Raw genomic sequence first — 20,466 nt, 5'->3', positions numbered from 1 at the left:
CGGCTGTAACTATCGTCCGATTAAAACGTAATGAGGACTTATCTTTCGGATTCAACAAGTTATGACAGTATTGAATGAAAGAAAGGGAGTTAACTCATGTTACAATAGTTTCACTAAATTAGAGCGGCTAAGTTTCTCATGAAATTAATACTGCGATAACGTGTTCATAAATGGCCGGACAGGGGAAAGATAAAAATGTCAAAATGAGGTAAAATGGTATTTTTCAGCCTGGGTGCCCTGCTACCTAAGGTAGAAATAGAAAATGAAATTTATTATTCCGGGACAAGTGTGTCCCTAAGGAACATACATGATTATAAATATAATAGAGTCAGAAACATTACAAAAAATATGTAGATCTACATTAAACATCAATGTCACAGAATGTGACTTAATATATGACAAGACAAACGTATGAACTCATAAATGCATCTGATTTTATTAAATTTAGCACAGTATTCAGTTAACTTACAATATTCAATTCACATGTAGTAATGTTTCATAGTATTACTACCAATGGTGATACTTTCGGTCTTGCTGGGATTTAGTTGCAGGCAGTTTTCCTGTGACCACTTACATATATTTCGCATATCACCATTCACCTTATGGCTTCAGTCACATCAGAGGGGTAACAGTCAATGTAGATCTGCATATCATCGGCGTACATGTGGTATTTGCATCTTAAGATAACTTTAGAAAGATCATTTACATAAATAGAAGACAGAAGGGGTCCAAGGATTGACTCCTGTGGCAATCCTTTTGGTTACAGGACAATAGTTTGTTAGCTCGCCTTTCGGTCCTCTGACGGCTTGTTTCCTGTTAGAGAAGTATGACTTGAACCACAGCACGGCTAAATTTGAATGCCCAACATCATTCAAGCGATTTATTAGAATTTAGTGATTCACCGAATCGAAAGCTTTAGTAAAGTTTAATAGAACCAGCAAGGTTAACTTTTTCTAATAGAACCAGCAAGGTTAACTTTTTGTATTGTTCGTGAAGAACAGGAAGACGGGTTCTTTGGATATTTCGCCGTATGCAATGCCTTTGCGTCGTCATAAACCTTATATTTTCAGTTATTCAGGTGTCTGGTGGTCTTTAAGTCCGCTTGAGCAGTGAGGCGTGAACGTCGAGTATATTTGTTACATCTCAACTTTGTAATGAGAGTTTAAAAAGACAGTCCAATTCATCATTAATAAATCATCTTAGAGCTTATTGCGGTGTGATCAATATGACAGAGATCACGTGACCTCAACTCTATTGTTATGTAAAAATTCAACTTAAACTGATACTTTGTGCATATCAAATCGTGTTCTGAAAGAAATGATACAGGATGCTGGCCATATTCTACAACTTTATCAATATCATCCACAATAAACAGATCGATAAAAGTACCTCTGTTTGCTAAATTATATGTAGGTTTATATTGTACGAGCGAAAGGATACAGGAAAAAATTAAATCATTCATTAAAGCACTATCGTACAATTTTTTAGCATATCACAGTTGAAGTCACCACACAGTATAACATTTGTATATATAGGCAAAAAGGTCAGCAAAGAGGTCTCGAAACCCTCACTCAGTTAACCAGATTTCGGTGGGTGATAAACCACCCTAAGTAGCACTTTTCCACACTCGCTCACTAGTTCAGGAAACATGTATTCAGGTTTGTATGGAACACATTCGGGGGCTCTTAAGATTGGACACGTGAGGGAGTTCAGGACTCTTCCAACACGGTCATTTCGAATCAATGCATACCCATTCAACTGCAATTGAAGGTATTTTAGTATTCAACCATGTCTCCGAGACGGCAATTAAGTGGTATTTCTTGCTTTAGAAATGCTCTCTAAATTCATCAGTTTGACAGAACAGTGACGGAGCATTCACATGGCACACCTTCAACAATTCACTTTGGTCACCGCTCATTTTGAGAATATCGAGAGATACTCAGGGCAAGTAATTGCTAGGCGTTCCTCCCCCTCGCCTTTGCGAACATAAATTCCGCCATTTCTTATCCATAGGAATTTAAATGTACCTGCTCTCTTTGACTCCCTTGCTTGTGCGTATAGTCTTCTATAGAATGGGGTGAGAGACTCGTTAACATAAATAGGGCGACTACGTTCACTAGATAACTTCAGATCACTTGTTTCAAAATTCTGTTTTACTCTTCTACCCTTCACCAGCTATTTTGCAACACATTGCCTAACAAAGCGTACACTTATTTTGGGAGGCTGCGAGGTGCCATTACGTGATGTAATAGCATAAGCATAGTCAATATCTAAACTGTTCGATGTGGCGCCAAGTGCCACCCCGATTTGACAAACTAGGGCTGTAAGTGATTCATTGTTTGTTCGAAGAGCGCTATGGATCTCCACCACGTTTCGTAGTGAGCCTTGCTCAAGCTGGTGTACGTAGGATTCAAGCTGACTCATCCGCGAGTTAGCATGAACAATATAACATGTTTAATTGTCTATACGCTTAATTATAGTTTGAAAGGCAGCAGGCAGTTCAGTTACTGTCTTGGTATTTTCTTAAATTGACTCCTTGCACCACAACAGATTTTTCTTTACCTCACATTGCTCGTCCTGGATGTCCTTCATCCTTGCCAACAGCTCCCTTAGCAGAGACTTGGTGTCCTCACTTTATGCCTCTGGTTTGTAGGAAGCTGCCCTCACAGGAGTGTCATCCTCTCGGGAAGATCTCACATCAGCAGTACAGGAAATGCAATACCAGGATCTTTGTTGTTCTTTAAAAACATTTAACTCCACCTCCGTAACTTTGGGCAGGTTAGGTGATAAACATCTTGGCAAATACCACGCAAAATAAGTTTCGACTGCCGTTTGATGGCAAGGTCTCAGTTAGCACAGGTGTTCGGCATTCCGGTACGAGAGCGACTTACAGATACGTCCTTTCATGATGTGAGCTGACTCTGAACTGTTGCAAGGTAAGAATTAAGGTACCACTGCTTCGTCATAATAAAACAGTAAATTTTAGTAAAACTGACAGCAGAGTGTACCTAATTTAAAGTTTTGTCCTGTCACAGTAGTCATGCAGGGCCGATGTTTGGTATAGGTGCTGGCTAACGAATAGTCAAAACTCTTTCATTTACCGAAGGGCTATGAAGAACAGTAGAATAGGGTGGTTTCCTATTATTTTTTTATTGCCTAAATCGAAAGATTATTACTCCTGGAGTACGTATTTCACGCTTTTAGATTTTTAAATGACGATATCTATTTTTCGCGATCAAATGAAAAGTGAAAAATTTCAAGCGCGCGAAAACGCGACGGGTAAGGAAATCTCTCCGTGTGACGTATTTCTGGTTCCCCCTCCCGCCTGGTAGGTGACCTTGATCGAGGCTCTGAGCGCTGATAGGACGCAGGATGCTAACAGGTAGCTGAGTACCTTCCTGTCTGGTAGCGCATGGCTTAAAAAAGGTTTATTAATACCTTATCAAGCGAAGAAAACTTTCCGACCTTAGCCAGTTTTAATAGGTGATTATTAAGACATGTTTCCCTGAGCTCTGTGCCTCATGCATGCATTGGTAGCCTCTGACGATGCATAACTCCTATCCTCTCGTGTAGAAACTAGGTCCCTGTGACGTCACGTGGAGTGGAATCGCATGGGCGCCAATCTGGCCTTTTTCAAATAAGGTTAAAATTTGACCCTTGCCATTCGTCTAAACCGGTATTTCAAAAACCAAATAATTTGTGTATTATGAATACACTAATGGTGGGTAACGAATCGCCATCAATGCCTTTTGTTTTCTTTGATGAAGGAAACTACCCTATTCGGGGATCGGGTTGGTGTGGTGGCTAGAGTGTTGGCTTCCCACCCGGCGGGCTTGGGTTCAAATCCCGGCAGTGGCAGAGAATTTTCAGAGACTGCCCGATCCCTGCTTGAATGTTGTTTGGAGGACATTTCAAGCGCAACACTCCGTCCGTCGGATGGGACGTTAAGCCGTGGTCCCCATGGCGCCTTTCGTTAAGAGCAGGCTAATGCCGACGCCAGGTTTCTCTCCAACCTTCCTTCCATACCCTACCCTCATGGCGCAAATGACCTCAGCTGTCCGTCGCCTCTTCCAAATACCATACCATACCAACAGTAGAATTCCCAAAGAGGTGCGAAAAAGAAGCCGAACCGAGTTTACATGTACCTTTTTTGAACTAGTTGAACATTGATTGCATAAAGAATGGAGTTTAATCTATATTTGTCGTGAAAATTCAGAATAATAAAGCTCTTCCACTCCCAAACTCAGCAACCATGCTGCGGCAAATTCAGGTCCAATATCAGGGGTTGGAGATCTATAAAAATACTTACATTGATACTTTTTTGTCGATAAAAGATCACAGAATCGTAAAATTTACATGACAAGATAATAATGAGCGCCGGATTTGAGATTCAAAATATTTCTTTTCTCTGAACCAAAAATATTAAACTAAACTAACTCTGAACTACATATTTCAAATCGCAAAGTACTATAAATTCTAAAGCACTGCAGGAAGAAGTGACTTTGTACGCAGTCACGCGCACGGGTGCAAATTTAAATACACCAACGGATCAACATCTTGTTCGGTAAAACCCATTCCGAAGTTCATTATGAGAAAATGGCTTGGTGGTGTAACTGGCTAATACACCTGACCGGGAATCGGGAGATTCGGGCTCGAATCCCGGCTAAGTCAAATATTTTTTCATGGCGAACATCATCCGTAGGTGTATTTAACGATAAGTTCTCATTGGATTTGGAAAAATACAAATAATTAATGTAGTTAACGTAGGTTATTATTAAGATTATGTCAAACACATTACTGAAGATAAACTGTGCAGAAAAGTCATTCAACGGTTTTTGCGGGAATTTGGGTAGCATTGGAGTTTGAGCAGAGTGACGACAAATAATGCCAAACCAAATATTGACAAATATTGTAAAGAGAAAGTTTCCCATTCAGACACGGAATGTATGGGATGTAAGATTAAAAATACCAGTCGAAACATTGTATTCCGTTGATGCCACACCGTGTTAATAATGATTTCGTAAACAAGAATTTCATGAACAGAGATTCACCATCATGAATGCTATTCAGTTGATCCAAAGTCTGCAGTAAAGAGCAACTATTTTCAGAGGAATCACAGTAATAACTGTCAACCTGAGGTTATATAGTACATTTACTGGCATACATGGCAAGATTTTAGAGATCAAAGTACCGAAGATCCTCGAAATAAAAAAGATTGATATTTGCGCCCTGCCAAGGCAAAGAAGTTCACGGTCATATTAGCACTGCATAAAATTATTAAATGGGTTTCTGCCTTTCCAAACTCGTAATGGGTCACGTTAAACTTTAGGAGCAATTAGGTTACTATAATTTCTCAGTACAAAAAATGAACGTTATCTGAGCACAAAAAAATGAACGTTTGTGCCCTACCGTGGTAGTTGAGCCGAACTCTTCGCGGAGTTTCTGATAAAAATTGGAAGTCCTTCCTCTGCAGTTGGATAATTAAGAGTACGAACTGGAATTTGATAAAAATTCTCAAGGCATGGTATGGTACATGCAGGAGGACATCGACAGTTGAGGCTATTTGTGCCATGAGGAAGTAAAGGTAGAGAAAAACCTGGTGTCGGCATCAAAATACTCTTAACGATAGGCGCCAAGGAGACCACGGCCTAACGTCCAATCCGACGGACAGAGTGTTGCACTTGAAATTTCCTTCACGCAGCATTCAAGCAGAGAACGGGCAGAGTCAGAGAAATCTCTTCCACCCCCGGGATTTGAACCTGAGCCCGCCGGGTGGGAGGCCAGCACTCTAGGCACGAAACCAACCCAATCCCCAGAAATTCTCAATAAATCCCGAGTTCAAAAATGCTGTACTGGCATTGTTTCTGTCTTGGAACTGGAAGCTTCCACGGGTTGGCGGAGACAAAGCTTCAAGTTGCCGTTGGATTTCAATATTCTCTCCCCCAGCCGCAAGAAAGCAAGCTTTAGGAAGGGCGCTATTATTTTTTTGGCGCAAAGCATAGATAGGGAGCTGATTACGTTTTAATTCTAACATAGCAAAGAAAGTATGGCATAAAGTATATTTGGATAGTTTTAGCTAAATTATGCCTGGAATATTTAAACAAATTAGCAGAAAATCAATAGCTATTTAACTAAGCATCGTGTCTCATAAAAACCATTAACTAAAGTTTCATATTCCAAGTCTCTATTTTACTTGTTGTAAGTAAGTAATGGAGTAAAAATAGAGTCATAGACTAATTGAGATAATAATGTCATAGAGTAAAAATTGTGAATCCTGCGTCAAAAGGAATAAATTACCACAATGGTACGTACTACCCTCTGAGGGTAGTTTTCTCGACCGAAAACAAAAATTACGTTTTTTTCTTATCATGGTAAAAATAGTAACATTTTCCAGGACTGTCCAAAAGTGAAGATTCTCTTACGATAGTAAAATGATTGTTCATTTTTCATAAAATTTAACCCATCAAAAACCAATGTTGGTTCTAATTCACATCAAAAATCGCGTAAATTTAAAATGAGAAGTCATTTTTAAAATGAGAAGTCTAAGCGGCTCTGGGATAGAAAGGGTAAATAACAATTTCCTTAATGACAATATGCTGACCGTTTATTTCTCACTCTTATGGCATTAGTACCCTCATTTTGGCAACTTTTCACTCTTATGCAGAATGAATATATAACTTAAATCTCTATATTCCCATTCAATATCACCATCTTTAATGAAACTATCACCTCATCAATCATTTAGATGAAAAACATAGGTCCTTGATAAATTTAATTTGGGCATCGTTATTTAATGAATTTGCCTCATCCGAGTTATATAGATACCCGAAAGAGCGCATTTCAAAGAGAAAAATGAAATGATTACCAAAAATTCATCTTTTCCACGTATATGTAAGGTACCAATGGTAAATTAACCAATTATATCCATCTAAAATAATGTATTTTTCCCTTTATAGGCATCGATGAATGACTAGTATTCCTTAATTTGTGATATTATCACCAAAGAATAGATAAGAAAGGATTAATCACCTGAAATTTCTTTCGTTAAGTTATCGGCGTGACCGGTCAGAGCAACCGTCAAGTAGCCAAAGGAAACGGAGGGCTGGCGTGGGCTAGCGAAAATATTCGCATCGTGGCACGAGAGGGTGGGCGCGTGGGGATCAGGGTGCCATAATTCCTCGGCGGGACACAGAATAAGATGCACGTTAGCGAGAGGGGGAGGATCGCGTGCAAGGGGCTTGATCGACCGTGGCCGCGCTCCGCCTGCCGGGGAATGTGCCCCGACTCAAGTGGATGAGGAGCGTGCCTCCTCCTCCTCCCAAAACAACTCGTGCCGCGCGCGCAATCTCCACGCCCTCCCACCGCCGCCCCACTCCCGCCCCCGACCCGACCTCCGCCGCTCCGAGGCGACAAAACCGTGGCGATCCCGCCCCCGGCCCCCACACATCTGCCCCACGCCACCGGAGGAGGACGGGGTCGTATATATTCGGGCGGTTCGGTCGGCGCTGCCACAACTCGTCGGGCCGCGCTCCAACTTCGGCCGCCTTCACATCGGCACTCACCTGAGAGCGGAGTGGAGACACGGAGACGGACGAGGCTGACTTGGGGAGCGAGGAACGCGGGGTGGCCGGCCAGGCCCCGAGCCGCGGGAGAAGCGGCCACGCTGGTGGCCGCCTGATGATGCTGAAGAACGACAGCCACAAACAGCCCGCTTGGACCAGTAGGCCGGACGGCGCGGAGGCGGACACCGCCCCCAAGGGCCAGCACCGCATCTTCTCGCTGACCTCGGCTCTGGAAATGGCGTCCCTCCGCCTCCCGGAGTCGGAGTACCCCGGCTTCGACACCCACCGCCAGCTCGAGTCGCCGGCGGCCACTGCTGGCACCGAGGGCGGACGGCTCTACGGCTTCGAGGACCGCGGGCAGGTGACGTCGGCCTCGGCGGGAGGAGTGCCGGAGATCCATCGTGTGGGTACGGGCATCATCGAGGCGTTCGGCGGGCCGCTGCTGGCCGAAATCGGCACCACGGCCAACGGGAGCGCCGTGATCTTGGGCGGCGCGGTCGTGCCTCCCATCCTAGCCGGCATCCCGCTCGCAGAAGTGGCCCTCGCCAACTCCAGCAACGCCACCGCATCGCTGCTGGCCGAGAGGCTTCCCACGGAGCTCTTCTACCGCCACTCGCTGGCCATGACTGTCGTCTACTGCGTCGCCTACCTCATCGTCTTCGCCGTCGGCCTCGTCGGCAATTGCTTCGTCATCGCGGTCGTCTACAGGTCCCCCAGAATGAGGACCGTCACCAACTACTTCATCGTCAACTTAGCGGCCGCTGACATCCTCGTCATCGTGTTCTGCCTCCCGGCTACACTCATGTCCAACATCTTCGTCCGTGAGTATTCTCGGTCGAAAGGGTAGTAGTCACACAGAGATACTTTCTAGCAATGTCGAAACACCTGAAAACCATGTTTATCCCCATTACTCTTCAATACGTATACCCTCGTATATGCACGCTTGAAGTAATAGGGAATGATCCAAGGAAAAGTAAAAGAAGATCATACACTAACCAAGTTTTCTTCTTATTTTCATTGTAAGGTTTGACCGTTGATCTTTCCTTTAGCATTGAATGAATAAGAAGAATATCTTTTTGTTTAAAATCTGGAAGCTTTGGAACAGTTAACTCCTGAAAATTTCGTAAATGAGATCGATTACCAGAGCACTGGTGGATCATTTTAGGGATTTACTCGAATGGCTTTCGTAGGGCACTAAGTTATAGAAAATATAATTAGTATGTTGTCTGATATGAACGAGTTCAAGCAAGACTACTATCATACAGAACTCAATAAAATTTAGATAAATCTTTGCAAATCTTTACGCATTATCTCGCTCAACAAATTGCGAGCCAAACGCTTGCAAGAAAAGACAAGGTCCATTTAAGACGGTTAAATGGCAATATATATTCAAATGGAAAAAAAGAACTTAAAAATTGCGTGCATAAAGAAGGGCATACAGATTGATAATTTATAAGTGTAGTTTACGCTTTTTCATTGAAATTATTGTTCAGCCATGCCAAAATAACAGCCAAGTGTAAGTTTCTCTAATGTCATTTGTTATTTGCGGAAAACAATTTTATCATTTAATTTATAATATCCATTTGGTAGCGTTATTTGTTGACAAACATTGTGATCAAGCCTCGACAATAACTTTTAGGCCTTATTTTTAAAATGGCCATTTCCAAATAAGCATGGTCAACATGCCAAAGCACAAATGCTGATCATCACCCATACTCTTTCACAAATATATTCCCAGCCAATGTCCTTTCCTGTCACAGGGTTATTCACCGGTTACAGTTGATTTTTTTCCACGCATTGCAAATATTCGGAATCAAAGTCTGCAATTGAGGTAGGACTATTCAAAATACATACAATACAAAAAAGTGTATTTATCATTTGATAAAAAAATCCGAATAAAGCAGAAAAACAAGGCGAAATTCCTTCATCTTCATCTTATTCACGTTTAGTCATATTCATAGCTTAACGCATGAAATTCTTAGAAAACATTGTCAAGAAAAGGTTTTCCACAAATTTATCACTCATAACGTTAATAAAACGAATGTCCAAATGAATTATGTATGATAAAAATAAACAGTCCTTTTAAATATAATTAAATACTGCATTATCAACGTTAGCTTTGGCGACGCCCAAATGAAAGAATCACTATAGAAACATAAGAAAGCGGGTGAAAGGCAAATGCTTGAAAAAAAGAAAGGGCCGGGGGTCAGGTCAGGCGGGGGCGGACACAAAGTTCATTTCACGCATGAAACCACACGTGCTTCCAAAAGATTGATTCGATGTGGAACTTTTCCAAAAAAAGTTGGCTAGTCGGATGGGCAATAAAGAAAACGTTGCGTAAAGGGCCGCTTCCATGCCACCTGGCTTGCAGAAGCAATTCCGAGTGTCTGCTATTGGCTTATGCTTCCGCTCTCGAGCTGAATGAATATCAAAAAAATCATTGTGATTTGTGAGTTCGAAGATAGAAGGAAATCGATAAACACATCCTCTTACATAGAGCCGATGGACTCCATTCTTACCTGATTTATTGTAGCCGAAAATCAGTTCTTCCGATTTCTACCGTCGTTGTAAGCTTTATTCTAATAACGGAATAAGTTACTTTATAAAAATCAAAACCTTCATTGCTTTCATTCGTAATTGTAGTAATAAATGCTTAAACTATTTCGTTTTTACAACATATGAACGCCAATAAATATATTCCGACTTGAGAATAGTACTATAGTATAGTAGTATGGTCTTGGAAATGATTTTCCCGAAATTGACTCAGTGGAGTTAAAAGCAAGAAAAATGTCATGAAAGAGTTTATTATTAAGTTGCCATGAAAAATTATATTTTAGATCATATATATCGTATTTTGTGTAGGAATAATGCCTCACAGATCACTTCAATTTCACGCTAAAAGCAAATAAACTTCATGATTCTCTTCTGGTCAAGAATCGACTATCATTCCACCTTTGTTTCACATGGAATTTATGCAAAATAACAGACTTAGAAAATTAGGTGCAATGGCAAGAAAAATTAGGTCCTCCCGCCATATTTAGGTACGGATCTACTCACTGGGACTCATTCTTAACTTTAACCTTACGGGTGGAATTCTATTTCTGCAAAACTACTCAGTTCCTATATCAACATCGACAGTTCGTTGGTCAAGAAAGGCACTGTTTACACTTTAGGTAAACTCTTCAGAAATATATGTGTACATAATAGTCCCAGAAACATTCCCCTCAGAATTGCATCATTTTCATGTTAACTTTATCTAAATTTTTTCTAAACTTGTTCTTAAAAAAATGACCACTAATTTATCATATTGTTATTTTTTGTTAGTTTCGTTTTCGCACTTAAACGCAAGCTTTAATACACTTAAGTATATTTTGGCAAAATACATTCATGCATTATACTATTAAATTCATTTTGAATTATTGCACAATAACGGAAACATTTAAGTTATACCAAAGGGATCTTTAAAGCGATACTCGCGGTTGAATTTCATTTATTTATAAGGAGAATGTGCAGCATCACGAGCTACTCATAATATCCCCCTGAAATAATGGTGGCTTTCTCCTCTGATTGAGGCGAGCTTTAATTATCCTGTGAGCACGCGCATCATTTTATATGAAAATGTAAAATGGAAAAACGGAAAACAAATATTATAGCTGCTGAAAACTTTATTATCACCTTTAAATCGTCAAAACTTGATCCTAGATTCCACCAGGTTTTAATTGTTGTTATCTCAAAGGAATAATTCCACGAGTAAGAATTAAGTAGCTATTTGGTGCTTAAGAATAAGCCCACAAATTATTTGTTACAAAATGAAACGCTTTCCCGGTAGTGAACCTCCTATTTCTCCTTCAAAGTTAATTAAATGAATTCCGCAAGCGTAAAATTTTCCCCAAATAATTGCAATTACAATTAGAAAACTATCCGTAATTGAGTGATATACAGCCGCAATTAGCTTGGGAAGGGTTATATCTAATGAAAGGATTGATATTTCCTACAAAATACGCTTATTTGAATTTTTTGAAGTGGTGTATATAGCAAAATTTAATAACCGATAAGGGTGCACAACTGTACCGAGAAATCGATGGCTTATTTAAAAAATTAATTACTTATCGAACACCATCATATTCGGCATTAATTTTAAGTAAAGAAAGAAAATGTATAAAAATTTTCCTTGCCCTAATTATTTAATTAAAAAAACATTTATTTATATAAGGAAAAATGATCGTCACTAGTATCCAGTTTCTTTTTCAAAAACTTCTGTTTTTGTAGCATGCATTAGTTTGATACTACCATGCCCTCCTCCATCACTTAGAAATTAATAGGAATTAATTAGTTTTTACGAATGCAAAATTGATATACACTTTTTTAACTTGATGAAATTACATGTAGTTGAATTTTAACTCGAAGAGATGATTTTTTTATTTTTCCGCGTATTCTCTGCCGTTGAATTTTAAATAAATTGTAGCATAGCATTTTGAGAGCATTATTTTCCCACCGACTTGATTTCCTTTCTACTGAAAATTCACGTTTATTTTGTTTAGTTTTGACTCCTTTGGTACCATAAACCATGGCAATTTAAATAAATGAGAACAACTACATAGTAACAATGAATTGCTCCAGTGCTTCTGCTCCCAAAAACGCATAGACTTTCATAGCGAATGAGGCATTAAAATAGGTAGGCAGTGAAGAAAAAAATACGCATTCTCGTGGTGACGAAATTCGTAGTGACATTCATTGAACTTATTCCATGAAAGACCTCATTTGCAGGCACTTTTGCCCTCAAATTTTCTGTTGGCTGTTTTCCCAGTTGCCTTCGAAAGACGATTTTATGAGTACTTGGAAATAGATGGAAGGCATTTAAAATGGCTGATTACATTTTAATTGGTTCAAATTTTTGGCAAGAACACTTCCAAAACGACAATAAAATCTTTAATTTAATTCTTCTAGCATTTTTTTCTGCAGAAAACGTCAACAATAATTAAAAGATATTAATTATACGAATGAATCGGTTGTTTTAACTCCCAGAGGAATGATAACTGATAAAAATATCAGAAATATCCTAATAAAAATAGATACATCTATGCGATATCTAGAAAACACTTCAATAATTTCATATACCGTAAGCATGTATAAAAGGTATTTTACTTTGATATATTAATTGGAGCGTTAGATAAGTGAAAGTAGGCATAAGAAAAAACAGAATAATTGTATGAGTTGATATTTTAGCGATACATTATACCTTTCAGCATCAGTGATTTCATAGCTAGTTGTAGTACAATTACGCGCGCTTGAGTAACTACGTATTTACGTTATATAGCCGAAATTCTAAAGCCTAAACTATGACAAAATGAAACATTTAGTTGCATCACTCACTCATAAATTCAACCCGAAGGGTGGTTTAAGTTAGTCACGGCAGAGCTCAACCCTATCTAAACTAAGGATGTGCAAATTTCTAACTTTCAGGCATACATATTTGAAAGCAAGTTACTTTGGCAAATGAAATATTAAGTTGCATTACTCACTCATAAATGCAAATTGGAGGTTGGTTTGGGTAGGTTAGGGTAACCCTAACCTACTCAAACCAAGGTTAGGTAACCCTAGGTTAGGGTGCCCTAATCAGTTCAATGACGTGCTAAGTTCATACTTTCAGGCATAATAATATCCTTTAATATTTTATGGACCCTGACAATGTCAACATAATAGCATCTGTTTCAAACGATAAATTCGTCACCAAAAGGGTCAGTTGAGGTGAAGCTTCCCGTCCTCTTAATGCGTTCCCTTCATAGACCTAATGGTTCTGTTAAATCCGGAAGCAAATTAATTTGATAAATGAAATACTTAGTTGCATCACTTACACATAAATTCATCCGGAACATTGGTATGGGTAGACTAATGTAGAGCTGAACCCAAGCTAAGCCAAGGGTGTGCGAATTACATACTTTCAGGCACATATATTTTATTATACTTTAGTACCCTGACAATGTCAAGATAATAGCGTCAGTTTTTAGCACTAAATCCTTCACCAAAAATTGGTCAGTTAGAGTGAAGCTACTTGTCCTTTTAATGCGATCCCATCAAAAACCTGATGATTGATTTGAAAGTTACGGCGGTAAAATGCCATTCCGGAGGCCCAACTTGCGGCGGTTACCCGGGGAAAAAATCGGTATTTGCAAAATGAACTAGATGCATCAAAAACAGAGTGGAACTTTGGACAAATAATGATGCCTGGGTGACATCACTTTGATAGAGGGTGCGGCAAGAGCTACTGAAGACCAGCCGCCTTGAGCGATGAAGGGAACAAGAGGTTTAACAGAGGTGTCATGAAGGGAAACGGCTGAACGCAAAATGGACACTCGCTTCCACAAACTATCCTCTCCCCGGACTGAAAATGGGGTCAGCCAAGGTCAAGGTATCAACCAATAGCGGCAGAAAACATACGCTCCTATACTCAATTATTCGCCAAATAGTTTTTCGTTATCTTTCGTTGATACACCTATAGGAGGACGTCTGTTTGTATATCCGCTATGCGATTCCATACGGCTACACGGATTATGACCGAAGTTCGTGCATAGGTGCATCTAATGCTTCCGGACCCCGTAGTACTACCTTTGGCTGTGTCCAATGCGTCCTTGGTATCGTTTTACCATTGAAGTATGTTAAGTCACATTATACAACTTCTGCGATAGGACATCCTGTCAGGTAGGCACACCTTTTGACACGCTCAAAGAGAAATCATATCATAACAATATAATAATTAAATCCAAGCTGCAAGTTTCCCACTTCCCTATGCACTAATCTTACCGATCAATACTGGGTGGTCTGCTAGTAAATTACAAAATATAAGTGAACGGTGCAAAATGACAAAATACTCTTTTTAACAGTCTTTTAAACCGAAATATGCAAGCAGCATATTTAACATCAATGCTCAGGACCGGGGCCTGAAAAAGACATGATGATGAAGCAGAATTATGTTTAAAGAGCCTTAAAAACCATTTGCAAGTGTGATACATATGTATATCTTTCAGCACGGAAGGATAGCTCTCTTGTCTCATGGAGCCTGAAAAAACGGAAACCACCTAGTGAGAATGATGAGCAGTCGTTCAAGCTGAGTTAATGACATTACTGGATTAACACTCACGAATGGGTTATTTCATTTCGTTGAAATATACAGCATAAATGACCTCAAATACGCTTACCTCTTCGAAAAAGGACTTATTAACCCCTATTTAGGACTCTTAAGAAATTTTATCGCACGTCTGCTGTATGAAACCCTAGATGGCAACTACCTTTACGGCTTTTGCATGCCATTCCCATAATTTTCCAGATCTTTAGGGCATTACGGTTTTTATTATTTTAAAGTATTATTTTACCATTAGTACTGAAATCTATTTGAACATTAAAACAAAGAACAAAGCATTGAAATATTATCACTATAATTTTATTTATTTACCCTAAAATTATGTACCAAAATTTGATATGAAATAAATTGATTTTCCACATTGGTATTTCTATATGATTTAAGCGAAGTCTTATTTTATTACACATGGGAATATTCCCGAATAATAATCCAGTTATATTGGAGGATATTCTCACTTATGGTACTGAGATCTATAGAAAATATGCCTCACACTACCCTACTATTGAATGAGAAGAAGTATGTTCTTGCCACTTCCCTCCTGACGAAAGTAACAAACGCTCAATATGCCTCATTTGTCCGGAAAGATTCCTGCTGTGCACGGGAATACGTGTATTGGATACGAGAAAGTACTGAAATATGATTTACCGCACTATGTGACACCTAAAAAATTATTTAAATGAATCAATTGAGCATTGGGGTTTCATAAAATAGTTTGAGACTTAGGATAGACTACGCTCTCTTTGCGGATTGAGCTCATAAAACACCATTATTTAATATTAACTCTTAAAAATATGTCCCGCTGAGTCTGTTTGTCCCTTAATCGCATTCCTGAGACCGTCAAGAAGCGAGGAATGGGCAATTCTGCTCCAAGAAGCAGATGGCCGCCATGAAATGGCAAAGTTCCCAAAATATATGCAGCCACTCACCATCTGTATGCATTATTATTCCTTCCTCTATATTCACCGTAACTTCACAAATGTGAAAATGGCTTACTCATGGGCACTTAAACTACCACCAATGCGTTTATATACCTCTTTTGGTCAGGAAATCGCTCACAGAAGGTTTTCGAGTAAATATGATCAATGCATCACTATTTCAAGGGTTTTATTTATTCTTCAGAAGGTTTTTATAAACTTTTAAGATGTTTCCTGAGAATTATAAAAAAAGGAACTTCTCTTACTTACACTCAGTGTTGGTTTTCTGTACAAATCTTTACACGATAAGTGAACAACGTGAAATTAATAATTACTAACAATGAATTTAAGAATAAATTATTTAATAACTTAGTCTTTCACATAAATGTAGTTTAACTATAATGATTGGTACCTTATTCGTCTCTGTCATCACTCATTAGATTATTTCTTAATTTCTCACATCTATGGAATTGAATAACGAACAACGGTGCAAAAGGAAAAGCTGTAAAATAAAACAAATTTGTTGAATACTTTTTATATACTAATTATATAATCCAGAATTTTATCCCTCTCTTCACCCATCCCATATTCACCGTAACTTCACAAATAAGAAAATAACTTACTCATGGGCCCTAATACTCATGGACTGCCACCAATATGTCCCTATACCTCGTTTGGTTAGGCTGTAGCTCATAGAAGGTTTTAAAGTCAATGTGCTAAATATTTCAAAAGTTCAAAGATTTCATATTTATTCTACGCAATTTACACCCTAAATGCAATATATATTGTCAACATTAGAATTGAATTGGCCATTTTTTGACATTTTCTTCTGACTTCCCTCTAAACACTTTTCAAACGGGAGCTTCAATGAAAATAAATTATTATATCTTAACATTTTTGATAGCAATTAAGCATGATGCTAAGGAGAAATCATAACACCTGAATTTGAAATTGAGTCGTAAATTTCCAAATTTGGAAGATTATGCTGCCAGTTACTGCTTGCCGAAGTGCTGGTCCGTGAACATGCGATAGCTGGCAAGGATCCAGTCACCGCTCAGCTGCGAGCTGCCTCAATGATGAATGCCGCCCTAAGGCGCCGCTCTTGATATTAATTTGGTTCCTTCGTTCCCCCAGAATTGTGAAAGAGGTCTCAAATTTAAACATTATATTTCAATGCCTTTCTTTTTCTACGCCACTGCATATTGAACACTTCTTACTGAACAGCACTATCATCATGCTTTATTCTTAAAGAAAAAATATTTAGCAATTAGTTTTCCATAAAACCCTTCCACCATCATGAGCCAAGTTAAATTTTTCTTCCGGGTCTCTGAGTATTAGATATGAATCACTATCGATGATGCCAGAAAAGGAACTGCTTCGCATGTTTTGATAAATGATTATGAGGAAAAATATACGTTGTTTATTTTTCGGCTACAAGTCTTTAGCTATAACATCGTTAATGAAAGAACTCTTAATGCACTGCTTCGTGTTTCTATCTAATGGAATTATCACTCGTATCCGATCATTTTTTTAGGCCTTAACAAAGTTGTGATTTCACCATTATCGCCAAAAACTCCTTCTCAAGCCAAACTCTTTATCGAGCGTTTCCGTAATCCGGCCTCCCTAGCTCCGGGGTCCGCCTTTCGCTACCACCCACCAAATCTCTTAGCGCCGTTTTTGGCAGACTACCTCGGTGCTATCGCCCCCACCAAAACAATATTTTCACAGTGAACCCAAATGAATCCTACGAAGACCATTCTTTCTATGGAATTCAAGGCTCGCCTCTATTTTACTTTAATTCTAAAGGTAATATTTTAATATTTTCACAGAAGCAAGATCATACCCATTGTGTCCGATGTGATCACAAAAATTGAATTCATGCATGATGACAGACGATTATTCCTTTTTATGCCCAAAGCATCAAGATGACCAGTTTGCTAGGCATCCTAATGCAATATTTCTGACAAGGTAGCTGTTTTTTTCAATGTGAAGAAATTTATTTCAATTTAAAAGGACATTGGATTTCTTTCGTCATTTAAATCATAGATAACCAAAGGGAATTCTAAAAATTAAAACAACTTATAAAAAGGAAAACCGAAAATTTATGAGATAAGCAATTGAAAACTCTTTCCACAACCCCCGATTTTCTAGTATCAAACATTGGATCGATATTAATCCACCATAAAAATCCATAATAATTGCCAGCATTTTTGTTATACTGATATAAAATACAAATAGATATTATAGCTGCAGAAGTCTAATAACCTTTTTTATCGTTGAAAGTTGAATGAAAAAGTGTTGCGGTTTAGCTGATAGAACATTTTTCAGTAAATGAAGAGGCATAGACTTTTATCCTGGAATAACTAAATATTTTATCGAGTTAATGAATTAGATCTATGGCCTTCAGCATTGCACCTGCTGGCGTGACTGCGCATTAAGTCATAAGATAATATATATTTCGTATTATAATCCAGAGAATGAAAATTCGTATTGTAATCCAGGATATTATACACAAAGGTAAATGAAAATGTAAGATTTTAGATTTTCCGAGCGTCTTCCTCTTCGAAACATAGAGTTACATGCACTCAATTACCCGGTGGAAAAACCGTGAAATCTTTTTGCGTAGCAATTACATAATTTAATCACAATCACAGAACTATCTTTTAGTGTTCTATTGGAGAGGTTTCTCATAAACTCTGGTTGTATCCAGCGGAGGAAAATCGGTCGCGTGGCTATAGTAACACACTTTCATGTCAAGCAAATAGATTCGGACCCCTGAGTGCATCATCAGCCTTGCCTGGAGTTATAAATGGGCATATTGTGGGTGTGATGCAAGTTCCCTTACTCCTTCCTCCACACATACCCTTGAGATTAGACCGGACCACCGTAGCTTCAGCCGTGGGAAACTCATTTAGTGCCTTCCCCAATGCCAGTATCCTGCTCTGGCAGCTTATTTCGCCCCACCCGCCCAACAGCTCTCCATTACGCGGCCTTCTTTCGGAAAAGCCATTCCTCCTTTCCCTCACATCCGATCTCCGGCTAGGAAGCAACCCGGTCACCACCCTCGCAATTCCCAGTTGTTGATGATCCCCAAGAAATCATCCCTTTTTGATGATACCCATCATCCGAGTTTTGGCGCATTCCTCACGCGTGCACAGGGCCGGTTATGTTTGAATTCTAATGCGTCATCTGCCCTTATTCATCACTGCGCACGGTATTTCCATCAACAACGACATAACACCCTGTTAGCCACCTCAAGGGTAAACACATTAAAGAAGCCGCTGCACACTATTATAATTTTTGACAATTCTGTGCGACGAGTTTCGCCGGTTTAAAAATATAATCATTGTTCATTACGCTTTTTGAAAATTGTCGTAAGTGTGGGTGGTTAATGCAAAAATGTATTTTTAAAGTTGCTGAGCTATGAAGAAGATTGGACTGAAATAACTAGATAATCAATGCTTCCATACAGATAAGCTTGAAGCAATGGAGTGTAGGGTATCCAGTTTAGGTCCATGTCTTTGGACTTTCTACGGCTTCCAATATTTCTTGTGATTTCCTCCGCCCTTATGTTGATGTAGGATAAAAAAGCCATGAAATTCATAACCTAGTAATCGAGCTCAAAAAATTTTTGAAAGGGTTATTCGAAAAGGTTTTTTTAGAGTCTTTTTTATTTCAATGTAGTGCAGTGCAAGGAAAAAATTAAAAATTTTGAGAATTTTTTATAGCTTCCGAGAGCCAGAGTAGCGTCATAGACCATTTTCGGACATGCAACTTACTGATATTTTCCGGAGGAGGAACCTTGAATCCCTCGGTAAGGAGGCCTCGTGAGGCCTAGCCGTGGGCTTCCAATCAACCCCGACCGCCCCTGAAAACTACCACGTTATTCTTTAATCATTATTCATGTAATTATGGTAAAAAAGGAGATACAAAATTGAGTAACTTGTAGGAATAGTTATTTTCAAAGATTCTGGACTAAGAAGTAACCATATCAGTAAAATTGTGATAAAAAAACTCGTAATCTTTTCATTTAAAATAAAATCTGAATCTCAAAATGATATTTAGCCACTAGCGTTGTTGGTATGAAAACCATTAAATATTTTTCAAATGAATAGTATAAGAATGATTTATTAAATTATTTAATGATAAAAATAAAATTACTCCTTAGAACATCACTGCAAATTTTATGACAAGTTATTGGTTAGCTAGCTAAAAAAAGTATATTCATATTAAAACGGGAAAAAAATCACTTCATAGGAACGCATTTTCTGCGTTTTCTTCCAGGAATAATAACTTAGTATCCTTTGATGATATCTATCCAGTTGAATTCTATTGAGAAGCAATCTGATTACTAGCTTTTCAAGACTTTCTAAGCTTTGGAAAATTGAAATAAAAAATTCATGGAGGACAAAAAACAGAAAATCCAGCAAAAGTAGAGGGCAAAATTTGCTTGCAGAAATTCATGGACACCGGCATGAAAATATGCAATTTAGCTAACAGATGTCCCATTTGCCATAGAACTACTCCCCAGACAATTTGCATCATATTCATTTACATTTATTAGATATTTTACCTAAAAACCATTGTACTATTATGGATTTGTCATAGAAAAGGCACGGTAAATTCACATATGTGGCCTCAAGCAATATGTATCATGGAAAACGTTTCCCTAAATCAATGATAGCACTCTATCGCAACGCAAATTCCCGATATAGACTTTCTCCTCCAAGGTAATGCATATATGACGTCGCCGTATCCATCAAGAGTGCCGAAGATATAAAGAACTCAGCTCAGACTCCGGATACATTTATTCCTGAATTCAAGCCAAATTGAATCAACGTTACAAAAGTCA

The 20,466-nt window shown here is 38.7% G+C and overlaps 1 protein-coding gene across 1 annotated transcript in view; it reads left to right on the top strand.

The window, feature by feature from the left end:
* The first annotated feature begins 7,456 nt into the window (after positions 1 to 7,456).
* LOC124170946 (neuropeptide SIFamide receptor-like) overlaps positions 7,457 to 20,466 on the top strand; it is a 246,775-nt gene continuing 233,765 nt past the window's right edge. Inside the window, exon 1 of the mRNA XM_046550024.1 lies at positions 7,457 to 8,383. Coding sequence (XP_046405980.1) covers positions 7,678 to 8,383 — 706 coding nt within the window. The 5' untranslated portion in view covers positions 7,457 to 7,677. The remainder of the gene's footprint in view (positions 8,384 to 20,466) is intronic.

This window comes from Ischnura elegans, chromosome X (assembly GCF_921293095.1).
Source record: "Ischnura elegans chromosome X, ioIscEleg1.1, whole genome shotgun sequence".
Classification (NCBI taxonomy): Eukaryota; Metazoa; Arthropoda; class Insecta; order Odonata; family Coenagrionidae; genus Ischnura; species Ischnura elegans.
This window is presented reverse-complemented; position numbering and strand designations above follow the sequence as displayed.